The following is a 21,536-nucleotide window of genomic DNA, read 5'->3' on the forward strand; positions in this document are numbered from 1 at the left end:
AATTTGATCTGTGCTTCCTTCATTCATCTTTTCAAAATGACTTTACAATAAATTTATAATTTCCTTTAAGTTGTAAACTACATTTACAAGTACAGAGTATATAATTTGTATCTTTGAAGACAATTTTTTGTGTATATGTGTTTTTACTTTATGTATATATGTATACCATATGTATATTAATGGTCTTTGTGGCCACATGGGGCATTAGATAACCTGGTACTGTGTTACAGATGGTTGGGAGCTGCCGTAGTATGCTGGGAACTGAACCTGTGCTTTCTGTAAGAGCATTGAGTGCTCTTAATCACTGAACCATTTCTCCATCCTCAGTCCTTAAAAAGGTGTGTGTGTGTGTGTGTGTGTGTGTGTGTGCATGTGCACACACGTGTGTCAGGTGTATACATGGGTACCTGGGAAGCTCTGAAGAGGGTGTTGAGGTCTTTGGGGTTACAGGTGGTTTGTGAGCTATCTGCTGTAATTGATATTAACTTAATTCAGGTACTCCAGAATAGCAGAAACTCCTTTAACCAGTAGGCACCACTATGTATTTTAAGAATGCTATTAATGAGAAGAATACTAAATAATATTTACTTGGCATTGTGTCAAAATCATTACCAAGTTATTAATGAACAAACAGGATTAATTAAGATGGCTATTTCAAGTTTGGGGATGGGGAAACTAGACTAGGGTTGTAGCATAGAGATAGAAAGAATAATAGCCTAGTGTTCTACAGGCCTTTGGCTAGCTCTGTGGGCTTTGCAGTTGCCAGTGACAGATGTGACACATCCTACCAGTCTTCCTTGAAAGGCTATTGCCCACTTCAGTGCTATGCGTGTTGTTCATCCAACAGATGTGGTTTGGCCACTTGGTTTGTTTTTGGTATCCTGTACAAAATAATTACAGAGTACAGCTCAGTTGATAAGGGATAGAATAAAGATATGGGTTTCTGAGCACATTTAAATGTACAGGATGAGTATTTATGATCGACATGTTTGCATCTAATGAGAAGAGAAATTAAGGAACCAAGAATCCTTTGAAATGTGAGTTCATGTGGTTGAGGGTCAAGCACATAAACAGACCCTGATGGACTACTGCTTCATAGTCTCATCCAGCCAGGTTGTACAGTTGAGAAGTGACTCTGAATTTAGATGGCGTCAGGCCGGTCTATTTTCCACTTTTAATAATTTTGTAGTGCAGGCTGGCTGAGATTCATTACATACCCAAGGTTAGTGCTGAATTTACAGTCTTCCTGTTTCAGCCTCCTAAGTACTGGGATTATAGATGTTCACCATCATGTCCTGCTCACCAAGGAATTTGTCCGAGTGTGTCCTGATGGAATTCTCAATCCTCAGCTTCTGGAAGAGACACAGATGTTCATGCCTCTGCCCACTTCCCTTGACCGGTCAGATTGTTTTCTCCAGACAGGAAAGAGAGCTATATAGTCCAGCTAAGAATAGCTGGGAAAGACAAAAGCTCTCCGTGTCTCACCACCAGGACTTTACTCTTTAACAAACAGGCCTCTCTCTTGCAAAGTCAGGTGTCTACATTTAATTTTATTATTTTAATATTTGAGACACATTTTTAAGACATATCATCGAACAATATTTCATGTGGCACTTGGAGTTCAACCTGAATCTTTGCACACACTAAACAGCACTTTTCCACTGAGTGACTTTGCTTGCCCTGCTGTGAAATCTCTTCTGAGATAGTTTCACCATATAATCCAGGCTTGCCTGGACCTTACTGTGTAGATCAGGCTAACTGCAAACTTGAGATAATCCTTGAGTGTTGGCATTAAATTGTTAAAATAGGAGATTTAAGACATTTCACTATGCAAACTTAATCCTCCCACTACCACACTATGAATCTATTTCTCAGCTTCATACATCATCTATATTACCAGTATTATAGTAGTTTAATCTTCCCTTCCCTAACTCTATTACTATCTTTTAATAGAATAATAAAAAATAAATTCACAGGATTGTTGTTTTAGCATCAGATACTTCATAATACATCTCAAAAAAATTCTAAGCTACACTTTATTCTTCTGTATTCAATAACCTTGAATCAAACAACTGTGGACTGCAGCTATTAAAAACAAACACTGAGTATAATGGACACTTGTAGACTCTCCTCCTTATCCCCTAGATATTGTTATCACACCTACTTACATAATATTCATGTTGTATATGTAAACATGGTACATTGGGCATCCTTGAACTTGGATGTCTATGATCCATAACAAGGGCCCTGGCACTAGTCCTCCATGGATACTGAAGGACAGCTACCTATAGGCTATAAGGAAATTATTTCTATGTAAATAATTTGATTATGTGGAATATCTAATCCCTTTTCAGAACTCTGTGTTATGTAAAATGGACAGAAAGGTGCATTCTAACACATGATTTGCTGCATGGTCAGTTATCTTCTGTTTCTCAAGCATTAGAGTCAGCATGTTGAGACTAGCTGAATTTGTGATTCAAAAATCAGTAGATTGCCATGTCTAGCTTTCTTATTTCTATTACTGCTATGAACAGCCTCTGAGTATGGAAGTGACAGCTTTTCCTCTTTATTTTCAAATTTCTCAATTGAATTTTTCCCCCAATGGGTTTTCTGTGTCTTTGATATCTACTGTGCAAGTATTATCCTATGAGAGACCACAGAATGACATTTTCCTAATTCTGCACTTTTTTTGCACATTTAGGTTGATGTTTTTCTCCTCTGACTAGTTTTCTGTACTCACTAGTTATATTTTAACACCCCAGAATACAATTTCATACAGACAAAGAGAGGATAAATGCTTTTTTTAAAAAAATTGGTTCTCTGATATCTGTGGATTGGGATCTTTAATGGCTGGCTATATAACTGCCAATCATTTGAATAAAGGCATCTTTGAAAGACCTAATAATTGCCAGGCATGGTGCCTGTATCTCCAGCACTTAAAAGGCTGATGCAAGATGATAGCCACCACGTGATCCCAGTTTAATTTACATACTGACTTCCTGGCTAGTGAAGGCTTCACAGTAAGAAACTGTCTCGGAAATGCAAATTGGCCCAGTGTGATGGCTCAGTGTGTAAAGGTTTTTGCCACTAAGCCAGATTGTTTGATTTCTAGGACCCAGGTGGTCATAGCTGAAAACTCACTGTCCACACACTAGCAATGTATACACATGTACACACACACACACACAGAGAGAGAGAGAGAGAGAGAGAGAGAGAGAGAGAGAGAGAGAGGAAGGAATAAATGTAATAAAATGTAAAACATCCATTTAAATAAAACCCAATATGTTTTATTATTGGACATTTTAAATTTGCACTGTTCCCAAGATGTCACTAATCCATTCACTATTGTGTAGGGGTTACTCTAAATGTTTCAGATACATTTTTTCATTTAATCTTATAACTCTGTGATAGATCACTCTTAGACTCTTGGGGTTGCTGAACTGGTCCTTAGATGTTCCCTGTCCATAGTATGGATGACAGTTAGGTTCAGGAATAGCAGCATGGAACATGGTGCTTCTTTGAGTTCTCCTTCCCAAACCTCCCATCCAGGGATTCCTTCCTTCCTTCTTTCCTTCCTTCCTTTTTTAAAGATTTATTTTATATTTATTATGTAAATAGTGTCCTCCCTACAAGGACAGAAGAGGGCACCAGATGATCTTAACAGATGGTTTTGAGCCACCATGTGGGTACTGGGAATTAAATTCAGGACCTCTGGAACAGCAGTCAGTGCTCTTAACCACTGAGCCATCTCTCCAGCCCCCGTTCAGGGTTTTCTATAGCTATCTTTACCTTCTGTCTCATTATATTGTCTCCTATACATATGTGATCAGTGTGGCAGTCATCAAGGCCGCACAATTTCATAAAAAGGGGTATGTACATTCATGGGATTATGAGAGACTAAGAGTCAAGTCCTGAGCATTTGTCAGGATATGTTGGTAGGGAATCCAGAAAAGGTAATTTGAGGAAAAGTGACCAGAAACATAGAGAAAATAGAAGTGACTCTCATGAAGATGAGAGACAAGTGAGTTAAGGGACAAATGGAAGAAACAAAGTCATTGGTTGTGTTGTAGTTCGAATGTGAAATGTAACTGCATGTTCATGTCTTGAAGCCAGATGATCATGCTATTTTAGTGATGATAGAAGCCTTAGTATGTGGGGTCTAGCTGGAGATGACTTCTAGGGATATCTTGTCCCTGGACCTTTCCTGTCTGCTTTCTGCCCACTATCAAGTGAGTTGCCTCACCACATGGTTCCTCTGCTATGGTCTTTTGAAGCATCCTAGGTCTGGAATCACTCATGGGCTATGAATTGTAGCAGGGAACTAATAATAATGAAATATTTTTTTCGTTTAAGTTGTTTTCCATGGATTCTTGACATAGTAATGGAAAATCTGACTCATATAGGTACTACATTGCTCTCTAGTTCCTGTTTTTGTTTTGTTTTTAGTATACATACATGGAAGTCATATTAGAACATGCTGATCCAGGAGTAAAGGGAAAAAAGCAATAACGGTCTATAATTTCAGGTAGTAGTTTTTTATGTGAAAAAAAAAAAAAAACCACAACAGTAACTGGGAATAGAGTGTTGTAGATCAAGGGATGTTTATTTATTTATTGGTTGTGGGATAAAGCCCAAAGTCTTATACATACTAGGATAGCCATCTATCAGTGAACTACATTCCCAGGATGCACTTTTTCTGGAAAGTGGTGGCTAAAAAGGATATAGTGCTTGTTGAATGTTGTAGCGCTGGTTGAATGGTGGAGCTGAAGAGGGAATGGCAAAAGATTAATGGACAGAGTAGCAAGTGGCCCCATGTCATGTGTCATGAGCTTTCAAAGTAGCTTATACTTTTGAAGGATATTAAATTATTTGAAAATGTTTGTGAGAACAAAGGATAATCTCTCCCATTTACTTGTCCCTTAAATATGTCAGAATTGAAATAAGATGCCTCCTTGGGAGAGGATTTCAGGACAAGGATGTCCTTAATGGGCAGCCAAATTACCATAGTTAATACAGGCAGAGAAATTCTCTGGGCATTGTTCTCAACCTAAGGCTATAGTGTATTTGGTTAGAGGTGTTTCTCTGACTGGTACAACTGGGAATGTGGTATTTGTGCTATCTTGTGCTCCAGGCATGGAGGGTCACCCATAGTACTGAATTTTTGAAAACTGGGTTTAATAGAGTACAAACTGAAGTTCCCGGCAAAGAGATGCACCGTGTTAAAAATTAGACAAGACTGATGGACTGATTGTAGTGTCCTTAATATGGGTTTTCTGCTGCTTCTGTGCTTGACCTAATATCTCTGTGAGAATCACCAGCCCAAAAGCTAAGGATGTCATCATGTCATCTGAGACCTAGAACAGATTTCCCTGCTTGACTGTCACATGCCTACCTGATTGTCTCACTAATGTAAATTGTTGCTATAGTTTACTTGTTTTGTGTTTCCTTTTCTGGAGACAGGGTCTCACTGTGTGCTGTGGGCTAGATCTTGTTACGTAGACCAAACTGGGTTGGAATTAACAGAGATCCATCAGCTTCCTTCTCATGAATACTAGGATTAAATGTGTATGCCTCAATCTCCAGTAATACAAACAAACATACATACATACATAATATATATATATATATATATATATATATATATATATATATTTAGTTTTTTGAGGCAGGTTTTCTCTGTGTAGTTTGGAGCCTGTCCTAGAACTCACTCTGTAAACCAGGCTGGCCTTGAACTCACAGAGATCCAACTGCCTCTGCCTCCCAAGTGCTGTGATTAAAGGCATTTGCCACCACTGCTCGGTTTACCAATATATTTTTAAAGTGCCTTTGTTGCTGTAAATCTTCATGAAATTATTGCTATGTTGGAACATGGTATTTGGCGAACCAGAGTCCGTGTTCCTGGAATAGTCATTCATAACTGGTCCCAGAGTGAGCTATTTCTTGGTCCCTGTGAGATAAGAGCTGTGAATACATATCATAGCTTGGAAACGCTGGATAAAAGATTTATCAACTTTCCCATCATAGAACTGGAATTCAAAGTATTTTAGTGCCTTCTCTTGCACCCTCTATGATAATTTGTGACTTTTGTTTACATACTTATTTACTCTGCTACGTGCACTCACACATCAAGACCTGTGCCCTGGCTTTCTGTTGTCATGTTGTTACACAGTGTCTGAGTCCTATGGAAGTACCGTAGTCATGTGTGCCCCTTCATATGTGCAACCGTTATGTGCACAATGGATATGCTCTGGTAATTAACCACTTAAGATTTGAGATGAAGTTTCCTAGATATTAAGTCTAGTTAGAGACAGATAAAATTCAGTTCTGTAGAGATCTTTCATTTCCACGTAAAAATGTGTTGGGAGATCAAAGAATATCCTAATGATCCAGGGGAATGAAGAATATAGGTGCTATTTTTGCTTGCTTTGTTGCGTTGGATTTTAAAGACTAGTTATGTTTTATAGACAGAAATGAGAAGAGGCATAAGAATTCCATGTCCAGTGCTTTTGGTACAAATGTATGTTTGTGTATGAAATTTAGGATGAGGCTCTATATAGCTCAGTGGTAAGGGGATTTCTCTAGCTTATGAGAGGTTTTGGGTTGACTTACAAAATGCACAGCAACCAACATAAACTTACTTCTCAAATCCAATGTATAGATTGGAGCCTGGCTTTGTAAACTCTGAGCTAAGAATGGATGCTGTAGAATCCAACCAGGTAAGAATATATGACCCATGTGGCCCACAAAGCCACAGACATTGACTATTTTGTCCTTATAGAAAGAATTGGATGGTGCAGCCATGTCACTGGGTTCTCTCTTAGGACTCCCTGGTCCTTTGATCATTGTTGAGAGAATTCAGATGAAGCCCATGAAGTCCAGTAAAGAATAATTTACTACAGAAGATGAAGCATTCTCAGTGGATGGCCAGAGACTATTCTGCTAATGTGCATTTTAGGGAGTCTTCATATTATTGCCTCCTTCTTTCCCTTATGTCCTTCCTTTCTTTTAATGCAGGTTCGCATAAGCTTGCTTTGAACCAAGGATAGCACTGAATGTCTGGTTCCCAGACCTCCATTTCTTGACTGTTGGGATTATAGGCATGTATGATCCTTCTTTATTTTGGTGTATGCTAGTTCTAAAGCCCCTAAAACAAGCAGCTGTCCCTAACAGGTTTTTTTTTTCTGTCCAGGTGATTGACAGGACTATTTAGATAGATTCCCAAGGAGAGGATAGGCCAGAAGGCCCTGTGTTAGAAAGTGATATTGTAAGGTAATACTTATCAACAGAAGATATACAGTTCATAATATTATGTATGCACCCAAAGCCAGAGATATTAGTGAGACCCCATTTATTTGACTAGCAATCAGAATCCTGTTTTTGTTTGTTTGTTCTGTTTTGTGTTTTTATAAGCTGGCAGTTGGCAGAGAAAAGTCCATCTTTGGTGCTCTCTAAGCCCCTTAATATCTAACTAGCCTCTCTAAAGTGATTGACATTATTTATAAAACTAAGGTCTCTCTGTTGACTCACAATGAGCCAGTGAAGTTGAGAGGCAAAGTGTTGAGAGGAAACAGTGGTGACTTCATTCAGAAAGAAGGTTTGGAAAGGAGAAAGGGATTGTCTCAATGCCAAAGTTCATAGAGGAGAGGTAGGGTCCAGTAGCCAGAAGGATGTGTGGGACAGATTTTCTCAGTGGGCCCATGTGGCTCTTTGGAGGTGGGCAGTGTCCAGGAGCTGGAGGGATGGGAGGTCTTTCTCAGTGGGCCCTGTGTGTCTTGGGAAGTGGTGATATCCAGGAGCTAGAGGGATTGGGGGCCTTTCTAGGAGGGCTCTCTGAGTCTTTGTCAAAAGGCTACAAAGGGCCTCCACTCAACTCTCACTTTGCACTTTCTTTTCAGAAGTATTAATCTTCAAACCAGGGCTAATCAATTCTCTGGTATAGAAAGGAATGAGAAGGAATGAGTACAAGTACTGCAGATGTCACCAGGAAGTATGGGTCCTAAAGAAAGGCCATGTAACAGTTAGCATCTGTATTATTAATTTGAGACCTCTCTTTCAAATTTAGAACACCAAGCAATAGAGAGGTGGTATCTTAAAGGATTACATTAAGGCAGGTGGGCAAAAGAAAGTGTGTGTGTGTGTGCAATTCCTTTTTATATTCTGAGTAGAATATGAATAAATATGGATTTCTAGACATTCTCCAAGTATTTATCTCCTGCTTCAAGTTAGCAGGTTTTCAGGCCATGTGTTGCTCTCATGAAATGTTTGACTTCAGTAAAGGAATAGAATATTAAAAAAAAGATTTCACAGTCATTTAAGTAAACTGGTCAGTTACATGAAAAAGTTTATAGAGGGATCTATAATGGTGGTAAGGGGCTCATAGAAGGTTTTCAGGATGCTTGTTTTTGGTTTATTAAGGAAGAGAATGGGAAGACACTCAGAAGAGTGAGTGGACAAGAGAGCTAGAGATATTCTGGGTTCCAAGGCCCTGGACCATGAAAGTATCCATCCTTTATAGATGATTTACACAGAGCTCACTTGCTCTAGCATCTGGAGATGGTAGAGCTTTTCCTGTTTCTGCTGTTTGGTTACACATAGCCTGTGGTCATTGTGTTACCAGTCTTTCCGTGCTGCTTGTTCCCTCAGTTGTCAGTCTTTTAGTCATTACAATGTTTTAGTTTTCTCCGAGAATTTCATACATGCACACACACATTTTGATTACTTCATATGAGTGTGGAACATAGTTATTCTTCCAGCGTCTACATCCCTAAAGAAAACTGAGCCTAAAGAAAATTGAGACTATCCCCCTTAGGAGGCATCAATGGACAACAGCGTCTAGGAGATGGGCTGGGTCTTGCGTGCCTCTCTGCTGTCTATGCTGGAACATTGATTGGCTTGATGTTATTCAGGCAACCATAGTTGCTGAGAGTTCTTGAGTACCGCGGTCCCTTTACTGTCATGCCTAGGTGACAATGATTCACACCAGTCCTCAAGACCTCTTCTAGTCTTCCTGCTTTTCTATTTTGATGTTCCCTGAGCCTATAATATAGGCTCATAATATAGATGTCTAGTTTATTTCTGAGCAGTCCACAGGCATTTATTCTGTGTGTTTTGCCATTTACCTGTCTTGATGCCTCTAATACCTCCCCTTTTGCCGCATCTTCCCTTTTTAAGAGTACTTCTCTTCTCTGGAGAAATGACAAAAGATTCAAATTTTAGACCTTCTATCGAATTATTTTTTGTTTGAAAAATTCTTTAGACTTTAAATTTTATTATTTTATTTATGTGTATGGGTGTTTTTGCCTGCATGTATGTTTGTATGTCACATGTGTGCAGTGCCTGCAGAGGCCAGAGGAGGATTCCCTGCAACTGGAGCTGTGGATGGTTGTGAGCCACCATGTGGATTCTGGGAACAGAACCAGGGTCTTCTGTAAGCACCAAGTTCTCTCAACCGCTGAGCCGTCTTTCCAGACCTCACACATAGCTGTTTCTATGGAGCAACTGAAAACACTTCTAACTTTTTCCTCTTCAGGATGACTTTTATTTGCTGGCCAACTTGCCTTTTTTTTTAATGGACTGGCTGATACCTTTGCTTATGCCTCCCTCTCTGCTTTTCCCTAGTACTGGGTGTGAGATGTGAATGCCAGCCTCTGACATTTCTAGGCCCAAATGGTGGTAGTTTGGGTTACTCACTACTTCTTCAGAGAATCCCCTAGAGGGTAAACAAGAAGAAGGGAGAATTGCTTAATTAAACCCCAAAGGGGTGGGGGTTCCTTACAGGTGCAGAATGTATAGTCAGTAACACACACTATTGTCTTTTGAGGCCGGAGGCATTTGGGGACCTGGGAGAGTGCACCCCGTGCCCTTCCCTATGTGGTGTCTGGCCTCATCCGGCAGGCCCTGTTTCATTCATTAGAATCCTTTCTTCACACAAGTAGCCTTGGAGACTGTTGCTCACTGGTGATGTTTACCATCCTCTCTCTGGAGAGTTCCGAGTCAGGTGATCTGCCAACCCCAACTAATGACTGTTTCCTACACAGGGCGGACTCTGTTGGAGAAGCTGTTCCGCCAGCAGGAGAACGGACCTCCTGAAGAAGCAGAAAAATTTTGCTCACGGATCATTGCCATGGGCCTTCTACTTCCTTTTAGTGACTGCTTCAGGGAACCATGTAATCAGAATGCTGGGTCAAGTTCAGCTCCATTTGATGTAAGTAGGAGAATCCACTTCTGTCTGTTGGAGTAGCAGCTGTGCTGTGTGTCTGCCCCAATTTCCCTATAATTTAAAAACAACACGTGATGCAAGGCTTTCTCCCATGAGCCACTCACTACTCAAGGGCCCAGCTTGTCTATTTCTATACTCTTCTTTAGAACATGGCCGTAGATATAGTTTGCAAACCTCCTTTTAAAAAACAACAACAATAACAAAAATCCCATAGTAGTTTCCTAGCCTGCTGTAATTAGGGCTTATTTTAAGATCTCTGAGAAATTTTCTTTTTGGTAGAGATTGAACATGCAAATGTTTGTCACTGAACTGAACAGTACCTCACACATCAGTATTTCTGTGCTGGTCACAGAGCATTCCACCAGAAGTTGCACCAAAGGGTAAAATAGGAGTCCCAGTGGGTCATAGGTTTCCATGGGCACCAGAATGCTGTGTGTTTTCCCAACTCATTTGTGAACTAAACATTAACAAGAAGAAGCAGCAGTCTCTGCACTTACCCAGGCCCCCACTTAGTAGGACTTAATAGTGTGGAACATAAAAGGCATGTTCGAAATTCATCATGAATACCAGCACTACCCCGGACTAGCACCGTCAAGCCAGAGTTTTAACTTTCTCAGGTATGTGGTGCATGTGTGGCATGGTTCTGAGAAGCATGCACCTAAAACTGAGACAGGCAAGAATTCTCCTGTTTATGTCTCATGAAAAAGCTGGGGGGGGGGGGTCTTGTTGGATCTCTTGTGAAGAACCCAGGAACTGAGTGTTTGACGACATTGGATTCTGATCACATGGCTGATTACATTCCTTCCAGTATTGCCAAACATACCTCAAAAGACAGGGAATGTAAACAGAGGCTGAGGTCTAGAGCTGGTTATAGCGCCAGATAATGGTGACTCATGCCTATAATCCCATCACCTGGGAGGCTGATGCAGGAGGATCAAGAGTTTCAGGACAGCCTGAGCTGCACAGTGAGGCATTGTCCCCAGAACCAAAGAGTATGAAAAGGTGATAGTAAATAGCAGAGTTTCCATGCTTGCTGCTTTCTTCTTCCTCGTGTTTACCAATCCTAACCTGTGGTCTTTCCCCATCTCCCTTTAGTATGAACAGAAGAAATCTAATAAAATATTCAGAGATTTCAGTTGTGGTCTGAGAGAAGAAATTCTAGATGATATGTCATGACTTGTGGACCTTCTTAAAGATATATTTTTATTTTTTATTAAAGTTTTTTTTTAATGACTTGGCAGCTAATCACTGCTAGATAGATCTTTTTCTCTTATGGGAAGAGTTAGATAATTTACAAAGCTTCTTCTCTTCTTTGTGGGAATTGTGTGGTTCTGGAGAGAGAACCTGAGGGCTACAGTGTGGTGTGTTGTAGAGCTACCTTCTGATAAATAACAGAAGGGCAATTTGGAGAGATGGTAAACACAATAAAATAGAAACACTAGCTATGTCTGTATTACATACTATCATCTATTTATAACAGCCGTTGTCACCATCATCAGAGCAGTTGTGACTACTTGCACCATCAAGATCTAGTCTTTTGATGTTCCCTCCTGAGAGAAGGGGGTGGGGTGGGGACATAGTCTTACCTGAGATTTCAAGCACTCTTCTCAGTTTTATGTAACTCTGTCCAAGCTTCACATGGTCTTGTGGTCTGGAAAGGTGCTAGAATATATGGTGTATGCAAAGTTAAGTGAAGGAATGAGGAGCTGGGGACTCCATCTCTACAGTTATAGGGGAGTTGTCATCCAGGCTAGAGTGTGACCTTTTAGTGAGATAGCTGTTTGGGGAGTCATCTACTCTGTTGGATCACCCCTCTCCCTCGATCTGTAAGTACACATAATAAAGTCACTGGTTTGCCATGTTGAATGTCCATGGGATTGGTATTTTGATATGTCATGGTTGCCCTAGCAGGGATGAATAGTTTTGTGAGTGTGAATTTGTTCATATTGTCCCAGGAGAAGTTCGCATAACAATTTAGCACTTGCTTTCTTATGAAAACTATTACCAAATTAACTTTCTTTTCCTAATTAAAGCTGAACTTAAAAGTCTTTCCAATCTCAGCAAGTGTGAAATTGGAATAAGCTGAAAAGAACAGGATAACCCAATTCCTTCATTTAAAAGTTTTTATTACTTACTTATTATTGTAATACTGGGGAGAAAACTCAAGTCCCCAAGCATGCTAGCAAAGGGTTCTACCAATGAGCCACATCCTTTGCTTTCTCTTTTTAAGTTAAGCTTGTTACTTATGTGTCACCTTACTCCACCCACTCTGGTGTTGGAGGGGCTGAAAATGCTTCTTTAGCCCTGCTGTCTTGGAAGGTAGCTAAGTGTCACATGAAAGTAAAAAACAAACACAGAAAATAGGGATTTCATTCTCCGGCTAGAAGTGATCATTTTCCTCTTGGCAATATTCTTTGGCTGTGTACTACCTCTCTATTCCTGGCACCAAATGAACACAAAACAAAGAAGAAATTAAAGGTACTCTCTTGGGAAATGTTGTTCCATATTCTAAAATAGCAGATCAGAAACAGCCCCACAGCTTAATGAATACTGAGTCAAGGATTTTTTTTTCTTCTCAAACTACAAAGGAAACAAACATACTCAATATTACAAAGACTAAGGTGTCAGTGGGGGATGGGAAGGAATGTGTTCATCTCTGGGGAGAGACATTTCTGATAATTAGTCTTTCTGCCGATTTCCAGAAGAGAGTTATTGAGAGCATCTCCATTGAACAATTCTCCCAGGGACAGTTCTTACAAGATGGAACCCAGTAGCACTGGGCTTGTACCTGCAACTCTTCCTGTCTACTGATCTTATAATAGCATCCTACCTGTCTCTGTTTAGATATGTCATTTTTAAAAACATCTATATTTTTTGATATGGGGAATCTTACTGATGCAGTTTAGGAACTGACCTACTTCAGTTAAAGATTTGGCATGTTAGTATTTTGTTATCCTGTGGTGATACTTTGTTTATGATCTAACAAATAAAGCTTACCTGAAGATCAGAGTGTAAAGCTAGCCACACTAGTCAGCCTTAGAGACCAGGCAGTGGTGACACACACCCTTAATCCCAGCACTTGGAAGACAGAAGCAGACAGATCTCTGTTAATTCAAGGCTATACTGAGCTATACAAAATTGATCCAGTCTAAAAGAGAAACAGAGCTCATAGGAAGGTGAACTTGGCACTTGGGATCCTACACCTTTAATCCCAGCAGCAGAGAGGAATATAAGGTGGGAGGAGACAGGAGCTATTGATCCAAGAAATCCTCAAACTGGACTTAGGCTTCTAAGAATTCTGGTCTTATCCTTTGCATAGGACTGCCAGCCCTTTCAATGGGCTACCTGGACTTTCTTTGGCTTGAGGCTTCTGTCTCTTCTGCCTGGCCGGGAGCCATGGCTGGGACTACTTGCAGAAGTAGCTGGAGATATGTGCTGTCCATTCCCTCTTGCTCCATCATCTTCTGTTTCTCTGTGTGTTTGAGTTATCCAATCAGCCCCTGTGTGATGACACCTTCTTATCTTTTTATCTTTGGATTGGAGTCTAACCTTTGTTATTACTGCTCACTCACTGTAACATTTAGTGGCTGTTTCTTATCACCAATCTGCCCACACAAGTGTTATTCCTTTGAAAAGATTTTAAGTTATTTTTAATTATGTGTGTATATGCATTTTTGTGTGGGTATATGCACTTGAGTGCAGTTGCTGGTGACTCTGAGAAGAGCAGTCAGATCTTCCAGAGCTGAAGGTCTCTTGGTTGTGGGCTGCCCAGTGTGGGTTCTGGGAACTGAACTTTGGTTCACTGCAAAAGCAGTGTCCTTCTTAACTACAGAGCTGTCTCTCCAGCTTCAGTTCTACTCTTTGTCTCAGGACACCATTCAGAATTACATGCTACCTCTGTAGTCACTATGTTTGTCCACTCCTGCTTGCTATTGTCCTATAATATTATATTACACATATTACAATTAATTTTTCATCCAGTAGTCTAAATGTAAATTAATATTTGTGTGGAGGCATTCCCCAGAGTTTTTGGCTTTGTTTACTTTACAGGCCTCTCCAGAGTAGCTAAGAGCAGACTCTAGACTTAGATTTTGATCCCATTTTTTCCACTTAGGAAGAGATTATGTTTATTCAGGATCACATTAAAATTTTCCTGTGATAATATTACCTTGGCTTAGAATTGTCTTTAACACTAAATGAGCTTAAGTTATAAAGCATTTAACACAGTAATTGGCCAATGCTAGTTTACATTATTGTCTTGTAGAGACTTGCTAAGCCATTCCACAAGTATGTCTTGTTTTGTGCAGAACAGGAAGGTTACTGAGGACATGAAGAACTAGAATATCCATTCAGTGAATTGTCTTGAGTGATCAAACATTACTTATGTCCAGTAATCATGAAAACACTTGGAGAAATATAATGCACAATGGAATGTAGACTTGAGCCTTATATGATGTGAGAATCAGCTTTATGTTGGGTCTCTGTTTTCATTGCTACCACTTCTTACAGAAGTGGAAAAACTAGGAAAAGCCACAGCCAAAGTTGTGAAGAAGAACACATCATGCTCACCTGGGATTGTGTTCATGACCATTCCATAGTCACTCCATTTCCTTGTCCTTTGCTCCAGAAGTATTACACTCAAATATGACTGTGGTATGGTATTTAGTATTCTCTCTCTCTCTCTCAAATACGACTGTGGTATTTAGTACTCTCTCTCTTCGTGTGTGTGTGTGTGTGTGTGTGTGTGTGTGTGTGTGTGAATGTTGGGGATACTCTATAGAAGACATAGCATGGAAGAACAAAGATTACTTTTTAAAATAGTGCTTCACCAAAGAATAAAAATGGTTATTTTATCTGGTACTGCTAATGCCAGGAAAGGAACTCCAAATTGCTGAAGATCAATTTGCTACATAACTTCATTCATTTCATTCACAGATAACTTCTTTGTGGGTAGTTAGATGTTCTTAGGTATGTAACTTTAATATGGGGAGAAGGGATGGATTTCCAGTAGTCAATAAAAATCCAAAAGAAGAAATTTGCTTACTGTTTTCCACAAGAACCACCTTTTTTAAAATTCAACTTTATTTTAAGATATGCAATACATTTATTTTTAAGGGACATATGTGGATATGTATCAAGATGTCTCAACTTGGCTTCATTCTTTGAAGAACACATAATTTGTCTTGGGAAAAAAAATGCCCTGTATTAGTAACTTTTTATATTGACAAATGCATTGCAAGATATCAAATTATATCTCTTGTTCTTGTATCAATAATAAGATCAGAGTAAAGTGAAAGACCTTTATTACTTTATTATATGTTTTTATTACACAAATGCACAGAGAGAGGGGGAATGAGGGAGGGAGGGAAAGAGAGATTTTTAGGCTATACTAGCCTGCACTTCACTATATACCCCAGTGTCTTTGTTAGGGTTTCTATTGCTTTGATGAAATGCCATGACCACAAAAGTAAGCTGAGGATGACAGGGTTTATTTGGTTCACACTTTACTATTGCCATTCATCACTGAAGGAAGTCAGGACAGGAACTCAAGACAGGGCAGGATCCCAGAGGCAGGATCTGAAGCAGAAGCTGTGGAGAGGAGCTGCTTACTGGCTTACTTCCCATAGCTTGCTCAACCCACTTTCTTTTAGAACCCAGGACCAGCAGCAGCCCAGGAATGGCACCACCCACCATGGTCTGGGCCCTCCCACATTGATCACTAAATGAGAAATGCCTTACAGCTGGATCTCATGGAGGCATTTCCTCAGCTGAGGCTCCTTCCTCTAACTCTAGCTTGTGTCAAGTTGACACATAAAACCAGCCAGTACCCTTAGGTTGGCCTTGAGTTTGTGACAATCTTCCTGCTGCATCCTCCTCTGAATGTTGGGACTAAAGGCTTGCTTGAACAGACATGTCTGCCTTTTATTGTATGTTGTCATTTTTCTGATTTCTCTGAGTGTGGGAAATAGTGGTGTTTCTTTTTATTCCTATAATTCTTTGTGCTACCACTCAGTGATGCTTATATGAGTGCATCCTGTAGTCATTAATGTGTAAATTTTACTTCTGAGATGATCATGTATAAAAATGTTTTAAACTAGGTGTGGTGGTTCATACCTGAAATCTCAGGAAGCTGAGACTGAATGATTGCCCTGTGTTCAAGGCCAGCCTGAGTTACAGTGTGATTCCTGTACACTTTTAGTTACAGTGTGAGACCCCGCTTCAATATGCAGTTTTACTAATCTTATGTTAGAGGGAAAAAGAGATGCCTTTTTAAAAAAATAAAACTAAAAACCTCAGTGGTATTATCGATTCTGAAGTATTGTTGCAGTAACTCAGTGGTAGAACATATGGCTGTTATGTGTGAAGTCTCATGCATTTAGAGGACATGTGTCCTAATGACTTAAGTGATCATATAAAGCATAATATGAAACAGAATGGCTTCATACTCATTCTATATGTCCTAGGTCCCAATGTCATATCAGAAGGAGACAGATACAGTCCAGCAGTGTATGATAATCCTCTTACAATCTCAGGTTCATGATTGTTGTGGCCTGAATGTAAAATGTCCCCTACAGGCTCATGTATATGAACATTTAATTGGATCCATCCCAGACTAGCAACAACAAAAAAGTGTTGTGAATACAGTAGTGGCCATTGCTGTAATACCACCTAATGACCATGTTCTGTGCTCAGTGGAGATGCTGCCTTCAGCATTGGTATGGGTGGAGAAATGTTCCCCAACTCTGAGTTCACTGAAGTTTTCACAATGAAGTTTTTTTTTTAATTTTAATTTTTTTTTATTTGTTTTGTTTTTTGAGACGGAGTTTCTCTGTATTTCTTTGGAGCCTGTCCAGGAACTAGCTCTGTAGACCAGGCTGGCCTCAAACTCATAGAGATCTGCCTGCCCCTGCCTCCCGAATGCTGGGATTAAAGGTGTGTGCCACCAAAGCCCAGCCACAATGAAGTTTTAAAAGTATATTTTTTTAAAAAATGAAAGTTGGAGAGAAAATTATGCAGAAAGGAGTAAAAAGGGATGGGCAGGACTGATAGAGTCACAGAGAAAAGAAAGACATGATGTGTGTGTGTGTGTGTGTGATATTATATTATATAAATATATTAGACACAGAAGCAGAAGGGCACTCTGTGGGGAAGAAGGGTAACAAGAGTGGAAAGGAAGGGTCTACTGAGGATAAGTGATAAGGGGTGAATTTGAGCAAAGTACAGCGACGTGTATCCCTTTGAGGCCTGGCTATGTCATAATGAAACTCATTATTCTCTATGCTAGCTAAACATTTTTTTTTTAAAGCAGAGATCTTTAAAAAGACACACTGGGGATACACTTTTTAAGAAGGGCTTTCTTTGTGTTTGCTCATTTGAGAGGACCACGCTGCTTCAGATGCACATTTTGGCTTCCGGAACTTGTACTTTGAATCACTCCCTTGGCACACAGTGTATGGTGGTTCCCAGTTCGTCGTGATTGTGGGTGATGGACGTTTATTAAAATGAGGGATTAAGCCAACTCTTCCGTCATGATTTTCTTCTCCTTCCCTTTTGCTGGATACGCCTGAGATCCATCCTTTCTGTGGAAAGGAAGTCTTTCTCATGCACTTCTTTCCATTAGCAGTATGTGCTACCACAGGGTTTCCACTGAAGAGTAGAATCCAGACACAGTGACCAAGGGTAGGTGCTTTGTTCTGAGAACACAAGCATCCCTGTGAGATGCTTATAGGCTCTCCCTCTTAAGCCTTACTGGACTTTCGAAACTTGGGACATTTATGTTACTTTTTGGTTGTTTAGATGACTAAGGTTTTACTTAAAGAGTCTAGGCCCTGCTCCAAATGATATGGCAGACTTTGAAGACTCCCTATGGAAGACTGCTCCCTGGGAGCAGAAAGGGGTTTGGGATGAGGGTTGGTTGGGGGAACAGGGGAGGAAGGAGGGTTTGGAAACTGGGATTGGCATGTAAAATAAGCTTGTTTCAAATTTAAATAAAAAGATTATCAGGAAAATAGTGTTTTAGAATTTAGGAATTATCTTACAGACTTTGTCAAGCCATTCATTCCTGCTTTGGTATGGGTTACACAGACAATACACAGTCTATAAATGTGGCTGTATTGCCTAATAAAACTTCCATTTACAGTAGGAAGTGGAGGGGGCACAGACTTGGCTTGCACACTGCAGTTGGTTTAGTCTTGATGTATTCTCAGTAATACTAAGAAGGTGAATTCATTCAATGAATTTGACTTTCCTCTCTCTAACGAGACAGTCACAAAATATTTATTGTAAAGAAACTTAGGACAGTTTACAAATGGAGAAACTGCTGTGAGCCTTGCTTTTCCTTTCGAGGGGAGTGTTCACAGTTAGAAATGGATGGAGGACTGGGGCTAAGGAGGTGTGGAGGACCCAGTAGACAATGTAAGGTTAAAGACTGAGGAGATTAACATTAGAGATTGATAGCATTTCATTTAGTTCTGAGGGGTCCAAAAGGGTGTGGTCTAAATGCAGGTGTGTGGTGATAATCTGTTTGTGCTTTAACAAATAAAGTTTGCCTGAAGATCAGAGTCTGGAGCTAGCCACACTAGTTAGCCATAGAGGCCAGGCTGTGGTGGTGCACACTTTTAGTCCCAGCACTCAAGAGACAGAGACAGACAGATAGATCTCTGTGAGTTCAAGGCCACCCTGAGCTATACTAAATTGATTCAGTCTAAAAGAGAAACAGCTGGCACTTGGGATCACACACTTTTAATCCCAGCACTAGGGAGGTGCAGACAGGAGTGATATGACTGGGCAGAGAGGAATGTAAGGCAGGAGACAGGAGCTCAGAGCATTCATTCTGAGGACAGGTTGGCCTCTTTGGTTGGAGGATTTGGTAGAGGTACGAAACAGTGGCTGGCTGCTCTGCTTCTCTGATTTTTTCACCATTAACCACTCCAGGTTTTTATTATTAAGACCAATTAGAATACACACTACACAGGTTACTTTATAAATGAGGAAGATGAATGTGAACAGGATAGGGGAGCACAAAGAAGGGCACAGTTCTCTTTGGACATTATAAGCTCTGGAATGAGAACAGAATAGGATGTAGAAGGATTCTTTTGAAGGGCCAGAAAGTGGCAGAAGCTGTCTCCACCCTGGGCTTGTTTGTGTCTGGCAAAGAGGAATTATTCAAATGATCTTGAGTTGACCTTCCAGGAGTATTAGGCACTTTTCCCATTGTGGTAATTGCAGAGAGGATGTGTAAGTTGTTGCTCAGGGATTGGGGGGCAGACAGGAACTGAGGGCGAATTGGAATGCCTGCCAGCAGCATTATATTGAGAAAAGATTATACCCTTTATACTATGTAGTTGCACATAGGACTAAACTGGAGATAAGAGACATGTAAGCTGGGATGTGGCTTGAGATCAGGGGTTGAGGAAGCTAGTCTTGACCTTGACAATAGGCACCAGTCATATGTTAATGAAAAGACCATAAATTCCCTTCCTAGACATAAGTAAGTAGAATGACTGCGTTATTAAGCAGGAACTCTCCTCAAGCTCCCAAGGGAATAGAGACCTTTATGCAAATGACTGACCATAGGAAAAGGACTTCTGGGGAACAGACACTATACTACAATTTCCTAGTCTTTCTATATGGGCCTCTTCCCCTCACAAACTCTCCCAGAAGGGAAGGTTCTCAAGTCTTACTCTTTTCCTGTTATACCGGATCGCTCTGACTTCTCTGTATTTATTAACTGAACTCTTGTCCTTCATGGCCTCAGGTTCTGGATCATAATTATAGGCATTTCATCCTTGGGATGCTAATAAATCTCTAGCATTCCTCTTTTTGGTGTAATTAGGAGGGTACATTGGAATTCCTGGTTCCAGAGTGGTGGGATTTTTTTATTCAAAGAATTAAATTTTGTTTAGTGAAACTACTATTGTACACATTTTAATCCTTTACAAAACCCCATACAAAATTTCCCCAAAGAAAGGCTTTAATATTGAGAATCATTAAAAAACAAAAGTAAAGCTGGGCAGTTGTGGCCCGTGCCTTTGGTCCCAGCACTCCAGAGGCAGAGGCAGAGGCAGGTGGATCTCTGTGAGTTCCAGACCAGCCTGGTCTACACGTGGTCCAGGACAGGCTCCAAAGCTACACACAGAAACCCCATCTCGAGGAAAAAACAAAACAAACAAACAAACAAAAAAGTAAAAAGGTGCTGGAGAAGTATGGTCTGCAGTGTCGAAATGCTGGAACTTTGTCAAGCAGCAATGGTTGCCATGTGGTCCAAGCTGTGTAATAAAACACCTGACAAGAAGTAACTTAGAGGAAGAAGGGCTTCTGTCTGCTCTGCTACCACAGTGTGAGCGTGTAGCCTGGTGGAGGTGTGGCAGGGGTGTGGCTCACAGCTGTGGCAACAGGATCTCTCAGGAGGAGGTGGATCAGGAAGTGGAGAAGGTGTGTCTACCTCCTCATATTTTCCTTTTTTCCTCAGAGCATGTATTATTGCTAACCTTGACTCAGTTTTCAGGTTGTTTTGTGTGTTTTTTGTTTGTTTGTTTTTTATTTGAATCCAGGGCTTTACGAATGCTAGCTAGCCCTTGGTGCTTACAACTGTCTTCAATCTTTAAAAGCATATTAAGGCCACTGTGCCAGGCTTTCCTGTACATGCCTTCTAAGTATTCACTTAATCTTCATAATGGGCTTAAAGAGGGGGATGTATTCTTTACAGAAGAAATTGAAGTTATGCTCCTGGCCACTTCTACTTGAAGTCCATTGTCAACACAAACCTGCCAGAGGTATTTTGCAGTTCTGGCCATCTCTTGCTTTAATGTACCACTCACAGATCCCTACAGGATGGAAACAAAGCTGCTTCTTTCTTCTGGGTGCACATTGTGGCTTCCAGAAACTGTGCTTTGAATCGTCCATTTGGCATACAGTGTATGGTGGTTCCCAGTGCATTGTGATTGTGGGTAATGGACAGCCTAACTCTTTCATCATGATTTTCTTCTTTCCTTCTGTTGAAAATGTCCATACAGAGGGCTGCTGGTATCAGCTGTTTCCTTGAGAGTAGTGACTTCTCTGTTAGTGCATTTTGTTTTTCTTGTTGGTGCTGGGGTTTGAACTGAGGGCCTTCCTCTTGCTTAGTATCTGTTGTACTGCCAACCACACCCTCAGCTATGCATCTTTCTAATGTTTTTATGTTTCTGTATGTGATACCACCACACAGATATGTAACAGCTTCCCAGCTGAATGCTTGGGGGTCATTTCTCCTCTGAGTGTGCTATGTCAGAGACACCGATATGTTCCCACAAAGTCTTTCCAAAAAGTCAGGATTTGC

The 21,536-nt window shown here is 40.4% G+C and overlaps 1 protein-coding gene across 1 annotated transcript in view; it reads left to right on the top strand.

The window, feature by feature from the left end:
* The window catches only part of Fmn2 (formin 2), a 282,857-nt gene that overhangs the window by 19,973 nt on the left and 241,348 nt on the right, over positions 1 to 21,536 (top strand). The window contains exon 2 of the mRNA XM_051186365.1: positions 10,038 to 10,204. Coding sequence (XP_051042322.1) covers positions 10,038 to 10,204 — 167 coding nt within the window. The remainder of the gene's footprint in view (positions 1 to 10,037; positions 10,205 to 21,536) is intronic.

The sequence above is a fragment of the Phodopus roborovskii genome, unplaced genomic scaffold (assembly GCF_943737965.1).
Source record: "Phodopus roborovskii unplaced genomic scaffold, PHOROB, whole genome shotgun sequence".
NCBI lineage: Eukaryota > Metazoa > Chordata > Mammalia > Rodentia > Cricetidae > Phodopus > Phodopus roborovskii.